This window comes from Xiphophorus couchianus, chromosome 17 (genome assembly GCF_001444195.1).
Source record: "Xiphophorus couchianus chromosome 17, X_couchianus-1.0, whole genome shotgun sequence".
In the NCBI taxonomy this organism is placed as follows: domain Eukaryota; kingdom Metazoa; phylum Chordata; class Actinopteri; order Cyprinodontiformes; family Poeciliidae; genus Xiphophorus; species Xiphophorus couchianus.
In genome coordinates this window covers 11740976-11762008 of record NC_040244.1, presented here as the reverse complement: position 1 = coordinate 11762008, position 21033 = coordinate 11740976, and the positions used below count along the sequence as shown (strand labels likewise).

The window sequence follows — 21033 nt, the reverse complement described above, 5'->3', positions numbered from 1 at the left end:
CATATAAAGCACAGGTGATGTGGCCGAATCATTACTTCAAAGAAAATGTCAAAAAGATAATTTAATAGTACTTCTATGTACGTAGCACAATGCTTACAGTACAGAAATATAACATGAAATTATGGTAGAAAAAACATTTTGTATTTACATTTTACAAAGATTGATATTACAGGCATTATTTATTGTATATTTACAATACTTTTCTATTTTTCACATATTTACAATGTAATGTTTAAACTCTAGATTATCTGTTTTATAAATTCTATTTATTGCCCTAATAATCCTAAAACCAATACTTAAATTTCTCTTTTATTGTAAAAAGAAAAATGCATCTGAGTATGAAATGTCTCAGCCTCAGAAAGAGACCTAGTAAACACTAACTGTGCTGTGGAACAGTGTGACTCCAAATTAAGGTCAGATCTTTTGAACATTGTGGGGAAACTATTTTTCAAGGTTTAAGGGAATTTATGACAAATACAGTAATTAACCTGTGTTTTTGATCCAAAACGACACACACAGCTTGGTTACTTGTGGTTCCAAGTCAAACATATTGATCTGCTGTTCACAGGGCGTTTATCATAAGAGCACCAAAGAAATTGTACAGTATATATACAACCCCAAAAGTGTAAGGCATGACACAATACAAGAGTATACAGCAAAGTCCCAAGTCGGTCATAGCTATATGATATAACTAACTATTCCATTGATGTTCACTTTATTCAATTCAGTTTGAAGCATTTTAAATGCATACCATTTAAAATGGTATGGATTTTAAATGGTTTAAATGATTTTAATTAAGCCAAATTGATTTGAATTTGGCTTAATTCAAATCAAATTAAATGTCTGTTTAAAATCATCTAAGTCCCTTAAGTTCTGCTTGTCTCCATTTTTGCAGTACTCTGAGACCAGCTCCAGTTCTTCTGGATCGACCAGACATTTTTGTAAAACAGTCCTAAAAGTCGTTGTGTTCATCCGAATTCTCCAGTACAGACACCTGTCTGTTTTTTTCCCCCTGCAAACCACCAGAACCATTTTTTTAAATAATTGAGCCTCACTCCCTTATGTGCACTGCTGTATCATAGGAACTGTACATTTGAACTGATTCAGTCTGTAAACACAGTTGTGTACTTGAGTAGGCAGTGTAGGCCTTTTAGAAGGACGATGTATCTGAGAGTTTGTACAAAATACACACAATAATTAATCTTTGTCTTGTTAATAAACAGTGGCACAATTTGTAGGTGATTAGGAATCATTCTCTTCTAGGTTGATGGTGACAGGGATTCGTTGTATATAAACATTATTCGTAAAGGCAAAGGACATTTGTGTTTACATTTTTTTAACAAACTGCCTTATTATTTATATTTATTGGCACCCCTGATAAAAAAGTAAAAACCCCTGCATCATATATTCACACAGAATTTAATGTTGACCTTAAATTATGACTTATGATAGCAGCAGGAGAGTAAACCCACAGCACCCTAACAATTCCTGCAAATGTAACAGAAAAGCATTTTCGACATAAACTTAACTCTTTTTTATACAGAGTAGTTAGAGTATCACTAAACTTTGAAATAGTAATCCGCAACTTTCTTTAAAGCTAAAGTATATAACTTTTACAAAAATATGTTGCTTACATTTTTGTTAAAACTGTCACCATGTTGTGACTGTATAATATGAGAGAAATAATCTTTGAAAAGATCGTTCTCCTTGAACTCCAGCCTGGACTACTACTACTGTCTGAAGAATTGCATGTCCTGGTCAAAAACAACCAATCAGAGCCAGGAGGAGTGTCTTAGTAATGTCAATCATTCTTGTGTATGTGCTCATTAATGTGCTAATAGTGGAGAATCAACTTTCCTTTCCAGAAAAACTGTTTATCCGCCGACATTGGTGACCATGGGAGGTATCCTAAGCATTCTTCAGGCTCTGTTGTGGTGAACCAGCTGTAGCTTAGCAGAGAAAATGGGGAGGTTGTGAGCAGCATTAACCAGGGAAATTAACAGCGTTAAGACCCTCCTTCTGGCTCTGACTGGTTGTTTCTGACTGAGTGATGTATTTGTTCAGAAGACCACAGGGAGAAGGTAGAAGTGATAGATTTTTTTTCAGACTATTAGTCTCATATTATACTATCACAACATAGTTATAGTTTTTAACAAAATTCTAAAAACAAAAACCAAACAGATTTTATAAAAGTTACATCTGGCTGCTTTAAAGACATTCCTGATCAAAATTTCAATACTGAGAAAAAAGTTATGGCTATTCACATTTCATAATCCCTGATCACAATCAGGTTATAAATTGAACTTTAAATGCAAAACAGGAAACAAGAGCAAGAGGAAAGATAAAAAAGGCATATGATTGAAAATGGTTTTGAAACTCAAAAGGCTGTGCATCAGTTCCCTTTCTGCATAAGTTAGTTCAATATGCAGGATGCTCCAGAAGAGCAATGTTGTTATCCTGGTAGAAGTCTTTTGTGAGAAGGGTGTTGTCAACTGCAGCACTGTCCAGTTGAAAGACCCAGTCATCATCACACAGACAAGGCCCCTTAGACAAGAGGCATCCCCACATAGGCTTGACGACACTGCACAAACTGAAACTCCCCAGGCCTACTCCACTGGTCTTTATAGAAAACATCTCCATTAGGATTTCTTTTCAGATGTTGTCTTATTATATTAAAGGGTTGTAGTCAGTATCGGTAAATGCTATAATCTGGGTTAAGAAGTCTGGGATCCTCTGTCTTATGATGTTTTAAAGTTTTGACTGATGTGAAAGCCAGATTTGTGCACAGATTTAACCTTTTAAAGTGATTGGTTTTAATATTTGCATTTTCAACAATTTGCTAACTCTGTTTGGTTTCTTGCTCCTGATTCATATGTTTGGATTTTGAAGTGCGACCTAAGGCCTGGTTATGATTAACCATTACTAAATGTGATCTTTTTTTTTGTATTTTCTTTTCCAGTCTGAGGAGCTTGATCAAGTGCGAATGACACAAATGGCAATTTCTCCTAGAAACTTTTCAAGATGGAAAATGCAAGAAAACATGTGATTCAAGAAAAGTAAGCTACAAAAATCTCCAAAGTTCTTTGTTTCAGAACTGAACTGTTATTGAGTGTATACAATTTCTAGGGGTATCAATCAATTTGGTGGGTGATGGAAATATGCTTCTAGGATAATTCCAGAACAACTGGACCAGAAGGGTAAAGGGGCCATGCCAACTTCTCCTTACATTAGTGCAGTGGTCCCCAACCACCAGGCCGCAGACCAATTGGTACCGGGCCGCGCAAGAAATAATGAACTACTTCCGGATCTTTTATTTTGAAAATCCTAAACCGGATTTTACCGGTTACGTCTTGCGCGTCAAAATTGAGCCAACTTGCAGCAGAATGAGTAACAAAACAACATCGGAGTACTGCCCCCCTCTCCCCCGGTCCGCAGCAAAATTGCGAAGGGCTGACCGGTCCGCTCGACTAAAAAGGTTGGGAACCGCTGCATTAGGGCACAACTGCCCTACAGATTGGAGGTTTGTGAGTCTTAAAGGTTTCAGGCAGGATTGCTAAAAATATGTATTGTCCTTGTTTGAATAGCACCCAAGGCTGTGAGTGTGAAAGGTTAGAGTTTTAAAAAGTTGAGACTTGTGGGCCGTTGGCTAAAGGTGATTTTTATTTTTGGTGTCCAACCTCATTTGTGCGCTCATTTACGAAATGCGTGGAGACTAGATAAGGCAAAATCTCTCCTAGACAAGCACAAGAAACAGAAGCCACAAACAGGCCAGTAAAATCGCCCTCCCTGAACAGGGCTGTCAGCTCAGCAGTTGGAGCCTGCAGGTGTGTAGTTACTCAGTTCCCTGCGGATAGTGCTGAACGGCGACAGCTCCAGTTCAGTAGTGCACTCGTGCTCGTTGTCATCACTGGCTGTGGCTGAAGAGGGTACGTGGTTACAGCAGCAACAACAGCAGCAGTCCAGGAATGCCCTCCCTAATGGACGACACAGCAGAAGCAGCAGCGCCGGTGTCACGGCGGCCCGACAGAACAGCAACAACTGAGAGAGAAGATGCAGGATGGACATGGTGTGCTCTGGAACACCAGCCGCCATGTACGCAGATACTATGTTGCATATGTTTTCGGGCACCACACATGCACCATACACAATTGCCAGAGCCACAACCGTGCAGTTCATCTGGCTCTCCAGCCTGATCTGCTTCTTATTGCTGCGAACGCTGGCCTGCTCGGCGTGCCGAATCTTGCGTGCCGTCACCAGCGAGCACCCAATGGTGAAGAGAGTCGGGAGGCAGAAGTAGCAGCCAAAGCACCACCAAAGCCGAGCACCCTCATAGGTCAGGCCAAGCACATAGAGCATATCAGGAAGGGATGTGGATATCCTGATAATACAGCGTTCAACTGGGGGCTCGTCCGGGAGCCCTGTATCGTCTGCTACAAGCTGTCGAATGAGGAGCTCTGGAAGGGCCAAAAGGAGGGCACCGATCCAGATGACTGCTAGCTTGGCTGTTGTAGATGTGCAGTTCTCAATCATCTCGTAGTACATCTGAACATTTGTGGCTGCACGGAAGCGGTCAATGCAGAGTGCGCAAAGGGTGAAGGTAGTCACACCCAAGGAGGCAACCTGGAAAGACAAAAATGCAGGTTTAGTATTAAAAATAATGTTTGAAGGTGAATTGAATGTCAAACCGTTAATCTTTACTGCCACCCTGGGATAAACTTTATATAAATGAAATCACCCCAATAACCTAGTTCATCATAATTATGTATTACTTTGATCACTTAACCCAGCGTAATAAAATTAAGTTCTTGGCTGCAGTCACAAAATGTGAACAAGTTTAAGTGTTATTACAATTTCAGTAAAGCACTGAACACTATATAAAACATTTAATTTCCTGAAATAACTGGGTTTTATAAAATATTCCTTTACCATCTAACAGCAGAACAGGAACCATCAGCTTGAAGCAGCTTCTGATGCACAAACGTGGGTCCTAAGTTCTAATTATCATAGCATGTTCAAGTACATCTAAGTGACAGAATTTAAAATAAATTAAATAAAGTACATAAAGCTGCTAATGTTTCTTCACATTCAAAATCCCAGCTCTTTCAACTGCACAAGTTCCCTCAACATCTGTTGGATTAATTCATTAGCAGCTAAAGTGGGTCTGCATTTGTGTCCTGAAATGAACCATTTCCTTTCAGCACCAAACGTATTCCAACCACTCTTATTTTGCCTACCTTCTTTATTTTCTTTTTGTCTCACACTTGTGTCTCCTTTAATTTTGATCATTTTACCATCTCAGAAACCTCTTTTCCTTTTTACAGAACCCTCCCTCCATCCTGCCTTTTGTATCAAATTTAATTACAGCAGCCAGATTCCCAGATGGCCCCGGTGAGCCAAGGCTTTGGTGCTGTAAACACATCCTTCCTGGACAGATAGATGTACATGTTCTGCAAGATGTTCAGTGTAAGTAGGCCTCCTTCAAACATTAGGAAACACATGCACACACACACACCCTGACACAAAGGTCCTAACCAGGCTAATGAAGGGTAACCATACAGAACTCTGAGGAGTAAGTGGGGAAAAAAAACACCCATAAGCTCCAGGGCCATCAACTCTTACTGCGATCAATGTGACCGCTGAACCCGAGACTGTAATTACTTGTCAGACCGTCTTGCAACTCTTATGCTTGAAATATATAAATAGATGAATCAACGGTATATGTTAGACAGGTATCTGAGAGGACTTTCCAAAACACCTCAAGATTGTCAAGGTGTTAAGCCATCTTTTAGGCTAGCTGAAGTCAAGACAAGTGTGGAAAGGTGCACTTTTCTAGACCAAACCACTGTAGAAGAATGGGGTTTCCCTATTAAAAGGCTGACCTCCACAAGTTTTGTTTTCGCTTCCCACCGAATTACCAAATTGTTCCAAGTTAATTACTTATGTAGGTTGGATGCAGGACAAAATATGAGGTCTAGATCTGTTGCAGAATTTAAATTCCCTAATATCTATTTGAGCAATGTTCACCTGAAACATCATATGGGTCCACATTCAATTGTTGAGGAAAGACTGGATTTAGTTCAACTTTGAAACTCTTGTCTGCTGAAAAAAGGCCATTATGCTTTGTGAAAATAATCTTTTCATAGCTTGAAAGGTTTACATTTGACATATTGGCCTCATTTAATGCATGTTAATATTCCACTTAAAGCATTCAATCCAGCTGAGTAGTCGTTTTTTTTCTGAAGCCGAAGGTCCTTGGATGAAATCACTCCGTAATACCTAAGAGGCAGTCTTTCTGCAGGCTGGTTAAATCCTCAAAAAAACTTAAAAGATTCTGTGCTTCTTTATTATCATCTTTCAGATAACATTTTGCACATTATTAGAGCAATAGACATACATCCCTTGAATCTGTGTAGCACCAGCAGTGAAGTGGTAGTGGCATTTTGAGTTTATTTAATTGGGAATACGTGGCAATAAATGTAATGCATTTGCAGGAAACAGAATATACTATTTTATGATGTAGTCTTACCCCTATGAAAATTTATTTTCTCAGAAGCATCAAATCTAAGTTTTTTTTTTTCTCTGTCCTTTAGTGCAGCGTTCGCTCTGTTCAAATACTACTGACTCTTCAAAGAGTCAAACAAAATCACACATTTATTGGTCAGTTAGAAAAACGGCAAATAATGTATATATAATTTGTTTCTCAAATATGATACAAAGTATATAGCATGAATACGTTGGCCTTTCTGACACCTAATAACAACCAGGAGCAAGTGGTTTTTCAAAGTTAATTTAATTTGGTCATAAATCCTCATATTTAATAAGAGCAGACTGCACCAAAGGTTAACAGCCATAACACATGTAAATCAGGTGTACATAAAAACTTTCAGCATATAACAAACACAATTAATTTAAAATCAGTTTTTGGTTAATCGTCATAATTCACCATAATACTTAGCTATGGTAGGGTCAGAAGTTGCTGTAAAGCAAGGATCCGTTTACTTTATATCAATGTATCAGGTTATCGTTGGTGGTATAATGGTGTGGGAGACAGTTTGTGGCACATCAGTTGCACTATTAAATGCCACTGCCTACCTGTGCATTGTTGCTGGTAATGTTGATCCCTTTACGGACACTGTGTATCCATCTACTTTCATCAGGTCAGTACATTGACCAGTTATGCCTTCTTCTATATTTATAAAATACATGTGTATATTTTACATTTTTGATGTGAAATATCACATCAAAAATTTATATCACAATTTTTGTGATATCAAAAATCACAAAAAAATTTAGGTCACAAAATGTCAATATTATAAGCAATATTATTGCTTATTATAATAAGCAGCAATATTGCTTATTATTAAGCAATATTCTTTTTGCTTAATAATAAGCAATAATCTTTGCTTATTATTGGCACATATAATATACAGTAAGTAATAATAATAAGCAATAATTGCTTGTTATTGCTTAATAATAAGCAATTATCAATACTGCTTATTATTAATAATTAATAAGCAATAATAATAACACCAATTATTAGTAAGCAATAATAATAGCTGATAATTATTGCTAATAAGCAATAATTATTGCTTATTATTAAGCAATAATTCAAATTGTTTAGTGTGACCCACTTCTGAGTCACAAATAACCATCCAGTGTACGTGCACAGGTACTTGCACACGCTGAATATTTCATGGCCTGAGAACAGGTCTGGATTGGGTTTAAAGGCTTCCATGGAGGCTTGAGGCACCCAGCTTTGATCATGTGTGTCAGACTGGAAAGCAAGAGCAGGGAGAACAAGTACAGCTTTGTACTGGAGGGGAGATGAGGGAGTGAGATTGTCCAAGACTCACGGCTGATGAGGTGTCGTAGCTGTTTGTGCAGGGACATATGCAAATGAGAGGTTGAGAAACAATGGGAAAGGAGAAGACAAAAGTAATTTACGAGGCAAACAAAGACAGAAAAAAATAACACATCTGTGAGTTTTAGACAATGCAAAGAGACAGAAGGAGAGAAATAAGTCATGACATCTAGAGAATAATTAGCAATGTTAATGTGGCATTTGGTCCCAACAGCAGACCCTGTCATGTTCGCTTTACCTGCAGGTGAGAAAACAGGCCAGGTGGCCTCTAGACTTTAGTCCCATTATTTCTAACAATAACAAAAAAATAATTGGAGCGAAAAGATCACTTATTATTCAAGCAATCCATTTGAGAATAACTTTAAAACAATACTTATGGGTAAAAAGAAATATTTTAGTAATGAAAAACCCTTTGATCATGAGTACACATTTTTTTATGTTTCATTTTTCTATTTGCACAGCAAGTGATTGTCCACCTGTGCTATTTTTAATAATGGGCCATTAACTTTTTAATTAAAGGACTTGAGCTGGTGGTACAAAAGGTCTTGATTTAAACTGAGTCTTAGCAAAAATTGGTTTAGCAAATGTGGACCACAGCCTGACTGCAGGCACTGCCAGAGGTAATGGGTGCTCTCAGTTGATGTATGGGCTGACATCAAAAACAATGCCCAGCTACAACCACAGTCTTTAAGTAATGGAGCAGGCAGAGTAGAGGTTATTTCACCTGCTGCACTTATTCAGAGTAGAGTATGACCCAGTGACTGCTCCAGCAGTCCATAACTCCAACCACAAGTCCCAAGTCTTTGACACCAGCCATCTATAAGTTTGGTTGGAAGAAAAACAGAAGTGAAGTGTAGAAAATAGGTAAACAAGAATATCGATAAATGTATATGTAAGGCAGGAAGTCATCAGACAGCTATGGCATGCAGTCTCTTACATCAAACATGTTTTATGCAACATCAATAGCTACAATTACCAGATCCCTATATATCACGTTCTATATAAATATTTCCATTATGTTATTTTCATTTATTCTCACTTCAGACATCCTAAATGTCTTAAGCTAGGGTTTTTGAAACAATGGTGTGTGTGTATGCTCCTATGTGTAATAGATATGTGTATGCATATAGGCTAAATGAGCCAGTGTGGGTACAGATTCTGTTTTGCATGAACAATTGTCTCTTGCAACACTGATTGATTCTCTATCCTTCTCTGGAATGAAATAAAACATCAATCTTACATTTGAGCCCATCTATTCTATTCAGTTGACTAATTTGTCTTGCTAATTTAGGACTGTGCATCTCCGGTGGGTTATTATTGAAAAGCGAAACCCTCTTCTACCACAGAAATGCATTCCAGTGGAGGAAATGTCAGACTGACAATTCTATCATATGACAGTCTTCAAGCATTTGAATTACATAAGAGAATAAATCACTGGTTACCACGTCGGTCTGCACAGAACAGACAACTGAGGCTACAATTCACACAAGATCACCCAGAATATCAGATTGGAAAATTTGAAGGTTGCCGTTTGTAACATACAAATAGTAAAGTAAGATTTTTTCTAATCAGTATGAAAGCATCAATCTATCAGGGTGATGTTGACATTTTCTTGGCACGCTTAGTCCCAACTGAGCACCACTTTAGCGTCAGTGTTTTGCTGATGTTTTCCATTCTGCTAATACCTCAGAGTACCTATCTACTAATGACTAGTTTCAGTAGGATAATAAACCATGTCACAAGTCCTCTCAAAACGGTTTCTTTAACATAACACTGACGTCCAATGTCCGATAGAAACCAAGTTTCAATAAATTTTCAAATCATGTTTGGGGATGTGGTGGGAAGGAGATTTGCTTGATAGGACAGTGTTTCCAACAACAGTCTGCAGTTGGCTCCTTAACATACCTGCTGCCAAATGTAGCTTTGAAGTAGCCCTACCATACCAAGAATAGTGGGCAGCTTGATGACTCTGTGTTTTTCCTGAGTGGAAGTTTTCTTTCTTGCAAGCAACAAAAACATATTGGAATAACATGACCTTAATTACTCTATACAGCTTGTGAAAACTCCGGTCTTGTAAAAGTTTGAACCCAACAAGAAGTGTTTAGAGAACCACTTTTTCAAACCTTAGTACAACTTGATTAGCAGGCAATTACACTGTTTTTTTTTACCCTCCCTAGTACATAGATTGGTTCAGTTGTTGTGGATGCATATTAATTATGTGAGTCAGAACATTTTGTATATGTCGCCTTTGAGATATAAAGTGTTTTTGTGCTGTTTACGAATGCGAGCCCAGAATGGATTTACGATTTAACTCCATTCTGTTAACTCGCTCTATAAATTGAGTTTTTATCGGGGGGTTTTCAAGAGAACTGAAAAGAAAAAAAACTGACGGCAAATGGAGGAAATCAATACTGCTTTTGTGCAAGTAAACATACAAAGATCCATAGACTGACACATCAGTACCATAAGTGCTCCTTTCATTGAATTAAAAGCAACAATGCTGTATTTCATTGCTTTTGCTCCAATATGCTACAGTGTGTTTGGAGCTATTTTTCCCAATACTTTCTCCTCCCATTAAGTTATGTCCTAACCTATGGCAGATTTCCTCTAGACATCAGAAAAAATCACATTTTCCCCTCAGCATAAAGTGTCTACTGGAGGACTCCCATTCCAGGTCATTGATTTCTGCCTGGGAGTGTTGTAAGGTCTTGTGCTGCCGCAATGACATTACAGAATATGTTGAAGTCTGCAAAGACCTGCCATATGCTAATGTTTCTGTTGACCTACCACTCCATAATGGCAATGATCTAATAAATATTTCAGGCTTACATGGATAATTATCAGTTTGGTTAATTGCACCCAACAGCAGACCCAAACTTTACTGCAAGCTGTTGTCTGATCTTGTTACAACACATAGAAACACGGTATCTGCTCATCCATAGACAAAGAACTAACTGAATGAACCATCATGAATTATAGATAATGCAGAGCTGCTAATTACATATATGAATAATTAAAACCATTAACCATCAGTCATGTTCTCATGGACTAGCTGAAATTGAATAGAGGATGAGTGCCTTCATACAACATTGGGTGTATGTTTTATCTTTATCAGTACATATATTTAGCATCCTGTGTCTGTGTGTGGCCACATGGTCTCTGATTGGCTTTAAGTGCGTGGATCTGTGTACCGTCCCCCCTGAGGGTTGTTTCTAATCACAGATAGCTGATGCAAAGAGAGCAGGGAGGGCGTCTGAGGGGAGAAAATCCTCGGGCAGTGATCAGTGAGAAGGCGATCCCATCCATCTGGAGGATGAGCACACTCTACTGACTTTGAGTTTGTGTGTTAGACTGTTTGTGTGCCTGTGTAAGATTAAGACATAAGTGAAGATTAATTCCGTGAAGATGATTACCTATCAGGGCCTAGCAAAAGTAATTTCATTCACTATGGAGTTATTCTTTAAACATAAAAGCATGAAGAATATTATAACAGCATCTGAGCTCTTTGTAGTGCCTTAATATACTGATTCATTACACAGTAACACCATAAGATCGAACTTGTGATTTTGATTCAGTTGCTTCGAGTTTGTGTGCCGGAGCACATTGAAAGTAGTGACTGTCAAGGTGATGTATGTCCTGCCATTACTAACAATTTCAACTCTATATATGAATCTACCTCTGGCTGCCTGTGTGCTTCTATGAGACCCTAACCACCTCTCTTTCTTCTCCTTCACAAATCAATAGTTCCCTCTTTTTTCTTTACTTTTAGCTTTTACCATGCTCATGACTCTGGGACAGGTGGCAAGCACCTCTGAGCAGCAGAAGCTGGAGGGGGAAACGGACTGCCCACATTAAAACCCCCTCCCAAAACCTAGGGAGAATGACCAAATACAGCCTTGCATGGAAAAGTCTATAATATGATGATTCATAGGATTTTATTGAGAGGTATATTAGTAGAGGGGCTGAAAGTTCTTTCTAGATTTGTATTAGTCAGAAAATGTATATCATTTTCCTTCTGTTTTGCAATTCTGCATCACATTGTGTTAATCTCTTATAAATCCCCCCAAAATACATGGAAGCTGCTGGTGTATTATTACTCCTAAAATTATGATCTAACCTAGCTGCTTATAATGCCTTCAAAATTTAAAAAAAATACATCCAATCCCCTGAGCTACGATACTAAAATAGCTATAATAGAGGAGCACTATACTAGATAATATTGTAATCGTAACAATGAGAAATATTGCAACAATATTGGGGTGGAATAAGAACCGATTTTCTTCGTTTCTCTCTTCCAACACTGTGACCTTCAGCATTCTGGTCAATGTCATTTGTGACTGGTGTGAGGATCTACTGCTGTGATTGTTCAGTTGGCTAAATATTACATTACCATGTAAACTGGAAGTTCATACCACTTGGAAATATATTATTCTACTTTTATTAGATTCCAAACAGACCTTTGCATTATGCACACAGTGATATTGCAATTCTGACATAATTGCCATTTGCTGTGCAGCCCTAGTGGAAGATATGGCGACAGGTTAGCTACACTTACTGCCGTAGCAGGAATGCTCCACAATGATCCATGTCATTTACAGTATTGTTTTTGAAGTTTTAAAAGAGTTGTTCCAGAATTGTGTGCAAAAACATTGAAATCCGTATTTACTCATAGCTCTCCACCCTCTCCTTATTATCTGTCGCCACACAACCTTCATGATGAGGTATAGATGACAGCAGCCTCTTCAACAAAGATGTTCAGGATTTTTCTGCAAATGACATTTCCCTAAAACATATGGAGCTTCTTTTGTTCCAGCTATTCAGCTCCACCTCTTACAACTGGGTCTGTCAGGAGCAGCTGGGAAGTGGAGGTGGGGGGCTGTAACTGAGGAAGTAGACAACATGTGAGCACACTTAATCCTTTTCATATAAGTGCATCACACAGCAAAATCAAAATGACTGAATTCTAAGATGAAAAATAGGGTCTAAGAGAAGCTCAAGGCATTGCTTCGTCAATCAGACCAATAGACTCAGCACAATTAATCTGGCCTCAGCTCCTGAAGTACCATCCCAAGTAAAAATCAAAAGTAGCCAATCATTAAAAGCTCACAAAGTGTTAGCATAATATCGCAAGCACCAGCAGATGCCTAAAGCAGTGAAATTGGAAGGCAAGAGAGCGTCAAACAAAACAAAAGAACATCAAGGTTTAAGGAATGGCACAAAGACAGAATTTTTTTTCTCCTTTATTTGTAGATAACATGTGAATAAAGGAAGGTAGGAGTCCGTCTTGTGAGCGGTAGATTGATGGTTCGAACCCCTGCACATCATTGCCTGTGGGTCAGATAGTCATGTACATGTCTGTTTGTGTACTGCAGTCAGAGAGGTGAGTAGGCTAAGCTAGTCAGATAAATAGCGTGGACAGCATGGATGAGGAGAGAAAATATCGAAAAGGGAAGGTCTGAAGCAGTCAAAAATAATTCCTAATGCTCTGACATGGAACTGTCAACCTCACATGTTAAGTCAAATCTTAGGCTGGAAACGTGTCGACTCCAAAAGTGCTGATCTGCCGCAAACGTATCACCGTGTTTAGCATGTGAACTTGTAGCTCCACATAAAACCATAACAGCCATCGCGTGTTATGTTTTTAAGCTTTGCAAGACTATGACATACAAATAACCAACTCTTAACACAAAAAATATTTTTGTTGCTAATATTATGAACATGGTTAACTGTTGTAGCTGTTTTTGTTAAACTCTTAATACTTTAAACAAACTAATAAGGAATCAACAGTGAGTCACTTGAAACAACTAATGGTTAAGGAAAAACAGTGCAGTTGTAAATTTGATGCATAAATCAAATTATGCATTAATTTGCAATTATATCTTGCAATTATTACCATATTGCAAGTTTTGTAAATCTTCCAACTTCATTTTCTGTCAGACTAAAAACTACTAAAAATGAAGTTGTAGCACATTCTGATTGTAATAGATTATAGTTCTTAGACTTTGGAGAGAGTCAAAATTTGAGTTATCAGGTTGAGCTAAGAAAACCAAAAGGTATCGGACAGGCAAAGCTCTATGAGTACATCTCTACTTTGAAAATAAAAAGGACTTAAAGTTTCAAATCATTTAGTGATAGGGCAATATTTTTAGTTTACTTTTTTGAATAACTTTTCTTCACTTCCATAACACTAACACTTATTTTACTTTTTTTTTTTTTACTTGGCCTTTTGTTACTGATCTCTTTCCCATAAATGCCAATTGCAAAAACTCCAATTATTGCCGATTAGTTTTGGCTCAGTTATCAGTTTCAAGCGTAACAGCCAAGACGAGCTGTCTGGAAAAAGCAGCCGCAAAGCATACCACAGATAATGCAAGATGGCTGTTTCCCAAATTTTTGATTTTGTTCAGTTTTCCTACAATTTTACTGCTGTGTTTGCTCGCACCTCACAGCAGACGATTGCTTTCTCTTTGGGGCTGAAAAAATTCCACCCTCCACTGAACGCTGAATAAAACAAGGTTTACCAAAGACGACACCACAGAGAACCTCCACTCTCGGCGGAGGCTCAAGCAGTCTACTTATTTCATATAGACATGCTTGTTGCTTGTGTCTATTGTTACACGTGTCTTCTCTCCAAATGTCGATGCCGACATCAGTAACTTTGTTTTGTTAGGAAAAGAATGAAGTCAGTCCCCACTGAAGGTAATAGCTTTAGGTTATATTAGTCTGTTTTTACACATGCATGCACATGCCCTCAAATAAACCGGGAACTGACCATGTGTATGTCCTGTGATGATTTCATCTTCCCATGAAATAAAAAGGGTGGAGACAAATAAGCTCCTTTCATTTACAAACACATGTACTGCATTAAACAGACTGTCCTGGAAGCGTGTCAGGAGGTTGTTGAAAGACAATGCAGTCATAGTATCAGTCTCTGATCTAACAATAATTAAAACATATGTAATACCAAGGGATTTGCTAAACCTTACTAAATGCCAGTAAGTGCTTATTAATATTGCATAGTCAAAAAATTGTGAAAAATAAATCTCTGCATATTGAATGATGAGCAACAGCAAAATGGCAATAAATTATATTGTAAATTTGATTTCTAGAGCACAGATTCTCAAACTTTTTTACATCAGTAAATGCTAGGGTCTCAAAGTACAAGTATGCTGACAAACATTTTTAAACAGGACTTTATAAGTACAACTACTTTTTCAGTTCTTTAAGCCTGGTAGTACTTAAAAACGGTTGTGACTAAAGCGCAATTTTAACCTCTTATCCATTCCCAAACCTGTATTTATGTATGTTTGGGACATTTTCATCCATAATGTGTTCATCTTTTAAATGAGTTTCAAACCTTTGTCCCAACTTTCATATGATGGGAGCTATTAAAAATAAGGTTTTTGCCTCTGGGAAGAAAGCACCTGGTTTGTACAAAAGGCATTAAATTTGACACTGGTGTAACTGGAGGAGGTGAGCTCACAAAGGACATGTTGTAAAAAACAGTAAACAGCTCACCTGAAGCATCTCTCTAGTTCGTAGATGGAGAGCATTTAAATATTTGGAGCCTTCTGTAACTGAAACCTCTTTGAAACCTGAATTATATGAACATGCAAAGCAAGAGGGAACACTCTGAAAGACCAAATTTCTGATTTGTTACTTTAGAAGTGTGGTGTCAATTAGAAATGACACTGATTGTCTCTTAACTCAATAGAACCACAAAAAAATCCCCAAAATGAACAGAATTACCTCCACGTATGGCACCACTCTGCAGGTAAACTCCCCCAACAACCATGACTTCGTGAGCTCATGGAAAACCACCATGGGGAGGCAGAAGAAGATGAGCACAAAATCCCACACGGCCAGGTTGGCCAACAGAGAGTTGGAGATGCTTTTCATGTAGTAGTTCTGGCACACGATGCACAGGATAGCGATGTTGCCCGCTATGCCCACCAGGAAAATTACGCCGGATACGCATGTGATCGCGTAAGCGCCAAAAGTTTCGGTCGTCACTGGGTAGAACGGGTTCTTGATCTCGTCTTCAAAATCCGGGGAGCCAGGAGGGGTGATCGGTGTGGCATCCCACGGGTTGTCCTCCCTGAGGGTGAAAAACTCTGGCCTCCTGGTGAGGATGTCAAACGGGAGGTCGGTGGAGGTGAGAGCCACCGGTTTGGGGACGGGTTCCCACGGAGGCATAACCACAGCGCTTCTGTTCTGCTTGTTTCTCCACCTCTTTCCTGCCTTTGAGCCTCTCTGGTGCTTGTCACCCTCCTCCGACACCCCTCCTCCGTCTTCCCGAGCCATTGAAGGAAGCTTAGCCGCATTGTAGTGTCCACCTGCCGGCGTCCCTGCACCATTCAACTTTATCCTCTTATTATGGTGGCGCGTCGCGTCCCAGTGGGACAACCCGCCAGGATCCTCCACGGGTGTCACGCTCCTATTGAAGTCACGTTTAGCGTGTCCGCCTCGCCTCATTTCCCCCGCTGCCGCCCTCTTCCACGGTCGAGTGGAGTTAAGGGTCGCACCTGTAGCGTATCCCGGGAAGAGCGCGCGGTCTCGGGCTTTGTTTTGGCGGCTCTCCCGGGGCGGACCGTGGAAAGTCCTGCCAGAGTAGCCGCCGCTGTTACTGTCGTCTTGGCTCCCAGTTCCTGCATTACTGTTTTTCAGGGATAACAACACATGTGCATGGGCGAGTATTATAACTAACGTCCAAGGCTGCAGAACCTGCATGATCCAGGAGTTGTATCACCGAGCGCAGCTTTAGTCCATCCTCATGATGAGCTGCGTCTGCAAACCCCGCTGCAAAAATATCCCAAAAGCGCTGTGTCTCCGTCAGCTTTCAAAGAGTTGAGATTGTCTGATCCAGAAGGGAGTCAACAAATGTTGCAGAATGATGCATTTCCAAGCCCTCGCTCTACAACATTTATTTTCCAGTTGTGCTTCTATCTGAGTGTTAGTTCGCTGGGTTGGGTCGGCAGCAGCAGCGTCAATGCGGTGCAGTCAGTGTGTAAAGCCCGCTAGACTGTGATGCACTGGAGAGGAGGGAGAGTGAAACAAGAGGAAAAGAGAGAGGGGGGAGCGGTTGATGTGCTCTCCTTATCTTCCTTCCTTCGTTTTCTGTCCTGGTATAGGACCGTGCGCTGCAGGAAAATGGACTCCCCTGGCGGCTAACCCCGATCTGTCATCCCTCATCCATCACGGAGCATCCAGCAGCCCCGGAGCACACTACGGCTGTTGCCTCCTCCCCTCCGGCAGAGAGGGGCATGCCACGCCCGGCAAGACGTGTTAATAAATACATTACCCGTTCTTTTTTTTTTTTTTTTTTTTAACGGTAGTCTCTTTTACGCACAGGCGGCGCTGTGACACAAATTGAGCACGATTTAGGTACACAGCATTAATTTTTGGCGGAACAAAAGCAGCGAGTGAACTTAATGAAATGCATTTGAACCCCTCGATCTTTAACATTTTGTCATGTTCCATCTTCAAACGTCAATGCATTTTGTTGAGATTTTATTCGATAGACTTACACAAAGTGGTGCATAATTAGCAATAAAAATAAGTAAGATGAGACATGTTTTCCCTCCCCTTCAGTCCAACACTCATTTTATCTAGGAGTGTTGCAGTAAATTTTCTTTTGTATAAATTGATCATTTGAAAACCACACATCTTTTTCTTGCACTTCATAATTATTGTTCCATTTGGAAAACCCCAGAAATTTGGATGTAATGTGAAAAGACCTGAAAAACTCAAGCAGTATAAACACTTTTTGAGAAGCATTATACCTTCTAATATTATGGCCTTTAACTCCCTTACTTTGTCTCTTACTTTTGTCTCCACATCCTCAAAATGACTTGCTTTGAGCAAAACCTTTACCAAAAGTGATCTTTGTCTGAGCTAATCCCACTCAACTCCAGGCAATATTGACGTTGACTGTGGAGATTTCTGCTTCAAGCATCAATAACTGGATGGGTCATATTGTACCTGAAGCCAATCAATAACCTTATCACAGTTTTTCTGAAACCATTAATCCTTTGGTGAGAGACTTTCAGAAATACCCCTGAATAGCATCCAAGAGGCTAAACCTAAAAATGTGAGAGGAAACATTTTTAGATGGTAACCAATATTGGTAATAATATCTTGCTGCCTCAATACCATGAGGGTTATCTAAAAATAGATTCTTCGAGTTTGTCTTGTAGTGTCAGTTTCAGATGGTCAGGAAAGCTGTGACGCGTTTTAGTAACTGAGAACTGAAAAGTGAGTGATTTAATTCCCATATGAGACACAGAATCAAAACTAGCCTTTGAATGGAGCCCACACTGGGTTTCATGGTGAAAACTATAAAGATCTGTGTCCTGCTACATCCTGTATAAATCAACACAGCATTTCAGAAGAAGAAAGTCATAACTAGTGTCAAACATGTTGGTGTTAGTGTGATGGTCTGGGATTGCTTTGTGAATTCAACAACTTGTCATAATCAGTGGAGATTTTCTTAAGAGATCCTGCCTATTGTTTTCTGTCCATACTGAGTGATGTCACTTCGTCATTATGTGTCCATGTCAATTGATGACTTGTATGTCGGGACGGTAGTTGAGGCTAATCAAAGCACTATGATGTTCAGTACTCCTGCTATGCAATTTTGATTCTGGTATTTATTTAGATATTACTTTAACATTTAGGTATATTCTAAGCATTTTGCTGATAAATTATGACAGTAATAATTCCCTGAAACCATTGGTCTGCCACACAGATCTGAGATGCAGAATGTTACATTGACATTCACCCATGTCTCTTACTTTTTAAGAAATAATGTAAGCAGGCAAGTGAAAGCAAGACATAGATAATATCTGAGTTGCTCTATCAGGTGGTCAGTGTGATGAAGAGGGTTACTATGAAGTATATAGGGAAATGTGGTTACTTTAAACAAAAAAACACTTCAGGAAATGGACATCTGTAGCCACAACCTATCATTAAGTATGTCCAGCGGTCAGTCAATAGTTCAGCAGACCTCTCGAGGCTAAATGAAGTGAGCATTATTATCTGTCAAGTGCTTTAAGTACTTTAAATGGACTCACTGCTGGAGGGTAAGACCACATACATTGTACTCCTGTGGAGTAAAGGAACACACACTTTCCGACCTAAATGGCTGCACAGTGGAGTACATTTCATTTATACACCATAAAAGGTACTTTTCCCAGTTGCTTCAGTTTAACGGTGGATTTGTACATTATAATTCTCCTAGTAGTGCAGCATATTGGCAGACAGAAATGGACATCTCGCTGGTGACCTTCTACATCAAAAAGGTGATGGAGCCAACTCCAGCCAGGGAATCGAACCCCCCGCAGCTCACAAATATCCAAATAATGCCAAGTTTCACCATGTGGAGATAATCCATAGTCAGTATGATGGATTACCTGAGCAGCTTATGATGATATCTGTATTTTTACCTTGGTTTTTCAGTGATGGAAAAAAACACCAGAAGCACAGTTAAATCCTTATTTTGGCTCAGATGAGTTTAGTTCAAATGGCAAGGAAAGAGAAGGTACAGTTAAACATACAGTGTAGGAGTCATGAGATTTGCAGGCATTCTTCCAAGGTTGCATTTTGAATTGCAGATTAAATAGGTCCAACAGGCTATTCATAGCATGTAATGAAAAAAAAAGATATAATGTTTATTCTTGTAAATTATTTTATATATAAAAAGGGCAGTTTATGTAAGGCCATGGTAACTTCAATACCTTTTTCTCATTTGAAAACTGCACTTTGTGTTTACTTAGGTTATCTTTGTTTCATATTAAAATGTGCTTGATGATGGAACAGGAAAACAAAATGTTTAAGGATGTGAATGCTTTTTTTATGGAGCTGTAGTTATATTAGGATTTATTGTTTCTACCATTTTGGCACTTAATTGTATGAAAATTCTGGCCAAGCTAATTTGACAGTAAATGTTCAGCGTTTTTACACACTTCACATAGAGCTGTGTATGTGACCTTGAATACAACAACTGCAACTCACAGAAGCATTTTAATCATTTGGAAAAAGAACAGGGCAACACTTCACATGTAATTATCATGTCTATTGTGAATGTGGTCCACAGAGACTGCGATTTGGCGTGTGTGGGTAGAGATAAAAAAGAAGAGCTTCTCTCTCAGACGTACTCATGCGTGGAATAACTAAATGGTTTAAACGCAAAGGGACTTTAAAGGGCACAAGCCATGTGTGTGAACACATGACATAAAAAAGGGAGGAAGTGCTTTCATGCACAACAGGACATCAGGATACACACATGTTAAAAAATCTTGAGTTTAGTGAGGCGTAAGCACAGCCTGAAGAACACCTCCAGGCCATAAACATTTCATGTATTTCATGGATATTTATTATGTTGTGCTCTGTGCATAATAAATTATACACATTCAGTCACAAACAACTTGTCAAAACGGCCATCTTTGGATTTTAAAGTTGAGGCTTATGATGTTCCTCTGACTTTTTAGGTTAGATGGAGAACTTCAAAGGCTGTTCCAGTTAACTTTACCTGCTGGGAATCTCCAAACAGATGTCCAACATCAAAACGAAAACACTTTTCATCAATAGAGAGACGATGAGTGTTTGAGTTACTTTTAATCATGCCATTACATGTTAAAATGTTCCATCCTGGCCAAAATTGACACCAAGCCCAGGATAAATCAAATCTTTGGTTTAATTGAGAAAAACATTACATTTTATTCAAGCTGAGTACTGTGTTAGACATCCATGAATTATTTACACCTTGTTGAAGTTATTTCTTTTATAGCAGGGAACCATTCTCCACATGATGTAGTATTAGCTGGAGATTTTTACAACCCTTTTGCCCCATTGCAACAATTTAATTTGGTTCACCCCAGTGGGAAATGGCTCATAACGTACAGCTACAATTAAGAAGATCAGTCTTTTCAGGTGAAACTGTGGTAGAAAGACTAATAGTCATTATGTTGTATTTGACATACTACAGAAGTTAGTGAAAATCATTCATTTCTTTAGTGCTTTGTAATCCTTTTATCCACTTTGTTAAAAGACACATTTTATGAGTATCTGTTTCTCTGTTTACAGGGTAACACAATGGGCTGTTGCTGGTAGAGGTTTTTGCTGAAGTCACTGTTACAGCTCTTTATCTCTTTATGGTGAATAATGTTAAAATC

The 21033-nt window shown here is 38.9% G+C and overlaps 1 protein-coding gene and 1 long non-coding RNA gene across 4 annotated transcripts in view; one reads left to right on the top strand and one right to left on the bottom strand.

Moving 5' to 3' along the window:
* LOC114161109 (uncharacterized) overlaps positions 1-17126 on the top strand; it is a 47472-nt gene extending 30346 nt beyond the window's left edge. For 2 of the 3 annotated variants that reach the window (XR_003598941.1, XR_003598942.1), the window contains exon 4: positions 2960-3311. This is a non-coding gene — a long non-coding RNA (uncharacterized LOC114161109). Of the gene's footprint in view, positions 1-2959; positions 3312-5321; positions 5464-16992 lie in introns of those variants that run through there. The other variant, XR_003598943.1, reaches the window with a different exon arrangement.
* Positions 3400-16995, bottom strand: gpr37b (G protein-coupled receptor 37b). The gene is made up of 2 exons (XM_028044171.1): positions 15611-16995; positions 3400-4620 (listed from the first exon to the last, which is right to left on the bottom strand). The coding sequence occupies exons 1-2, from the start codon at positions 16589-16591 to the stop codon at positions 3805-3807; spliced, it is 1797 nt and encodes a 598-aa protein (XP_027899972.1). The 5' UTR covers positions 16592-16995; the 3' UTR covers positions 3400-3804.
* Positions 17127-21033: the final 3907 nt, after the last annotated feature.

Bases quoted from the DNA above. Each gene is read 5' to 3' on its own strand.
- gpr37b (XM_028044171.1), bottom strand. From the start codon at position 16,591: ATGCAGGTTCTGCAGCCTTGGACGTTAGTTATAATACTCGCCCATGCA. The intron at 4,621-15,610 runs GTAATTCTGTTC...TTGTCTTTCCAG, and splicing joins GAGTGGTGCCATACGTGGAG to GTTGCCTCCTTGGGTGTGAC.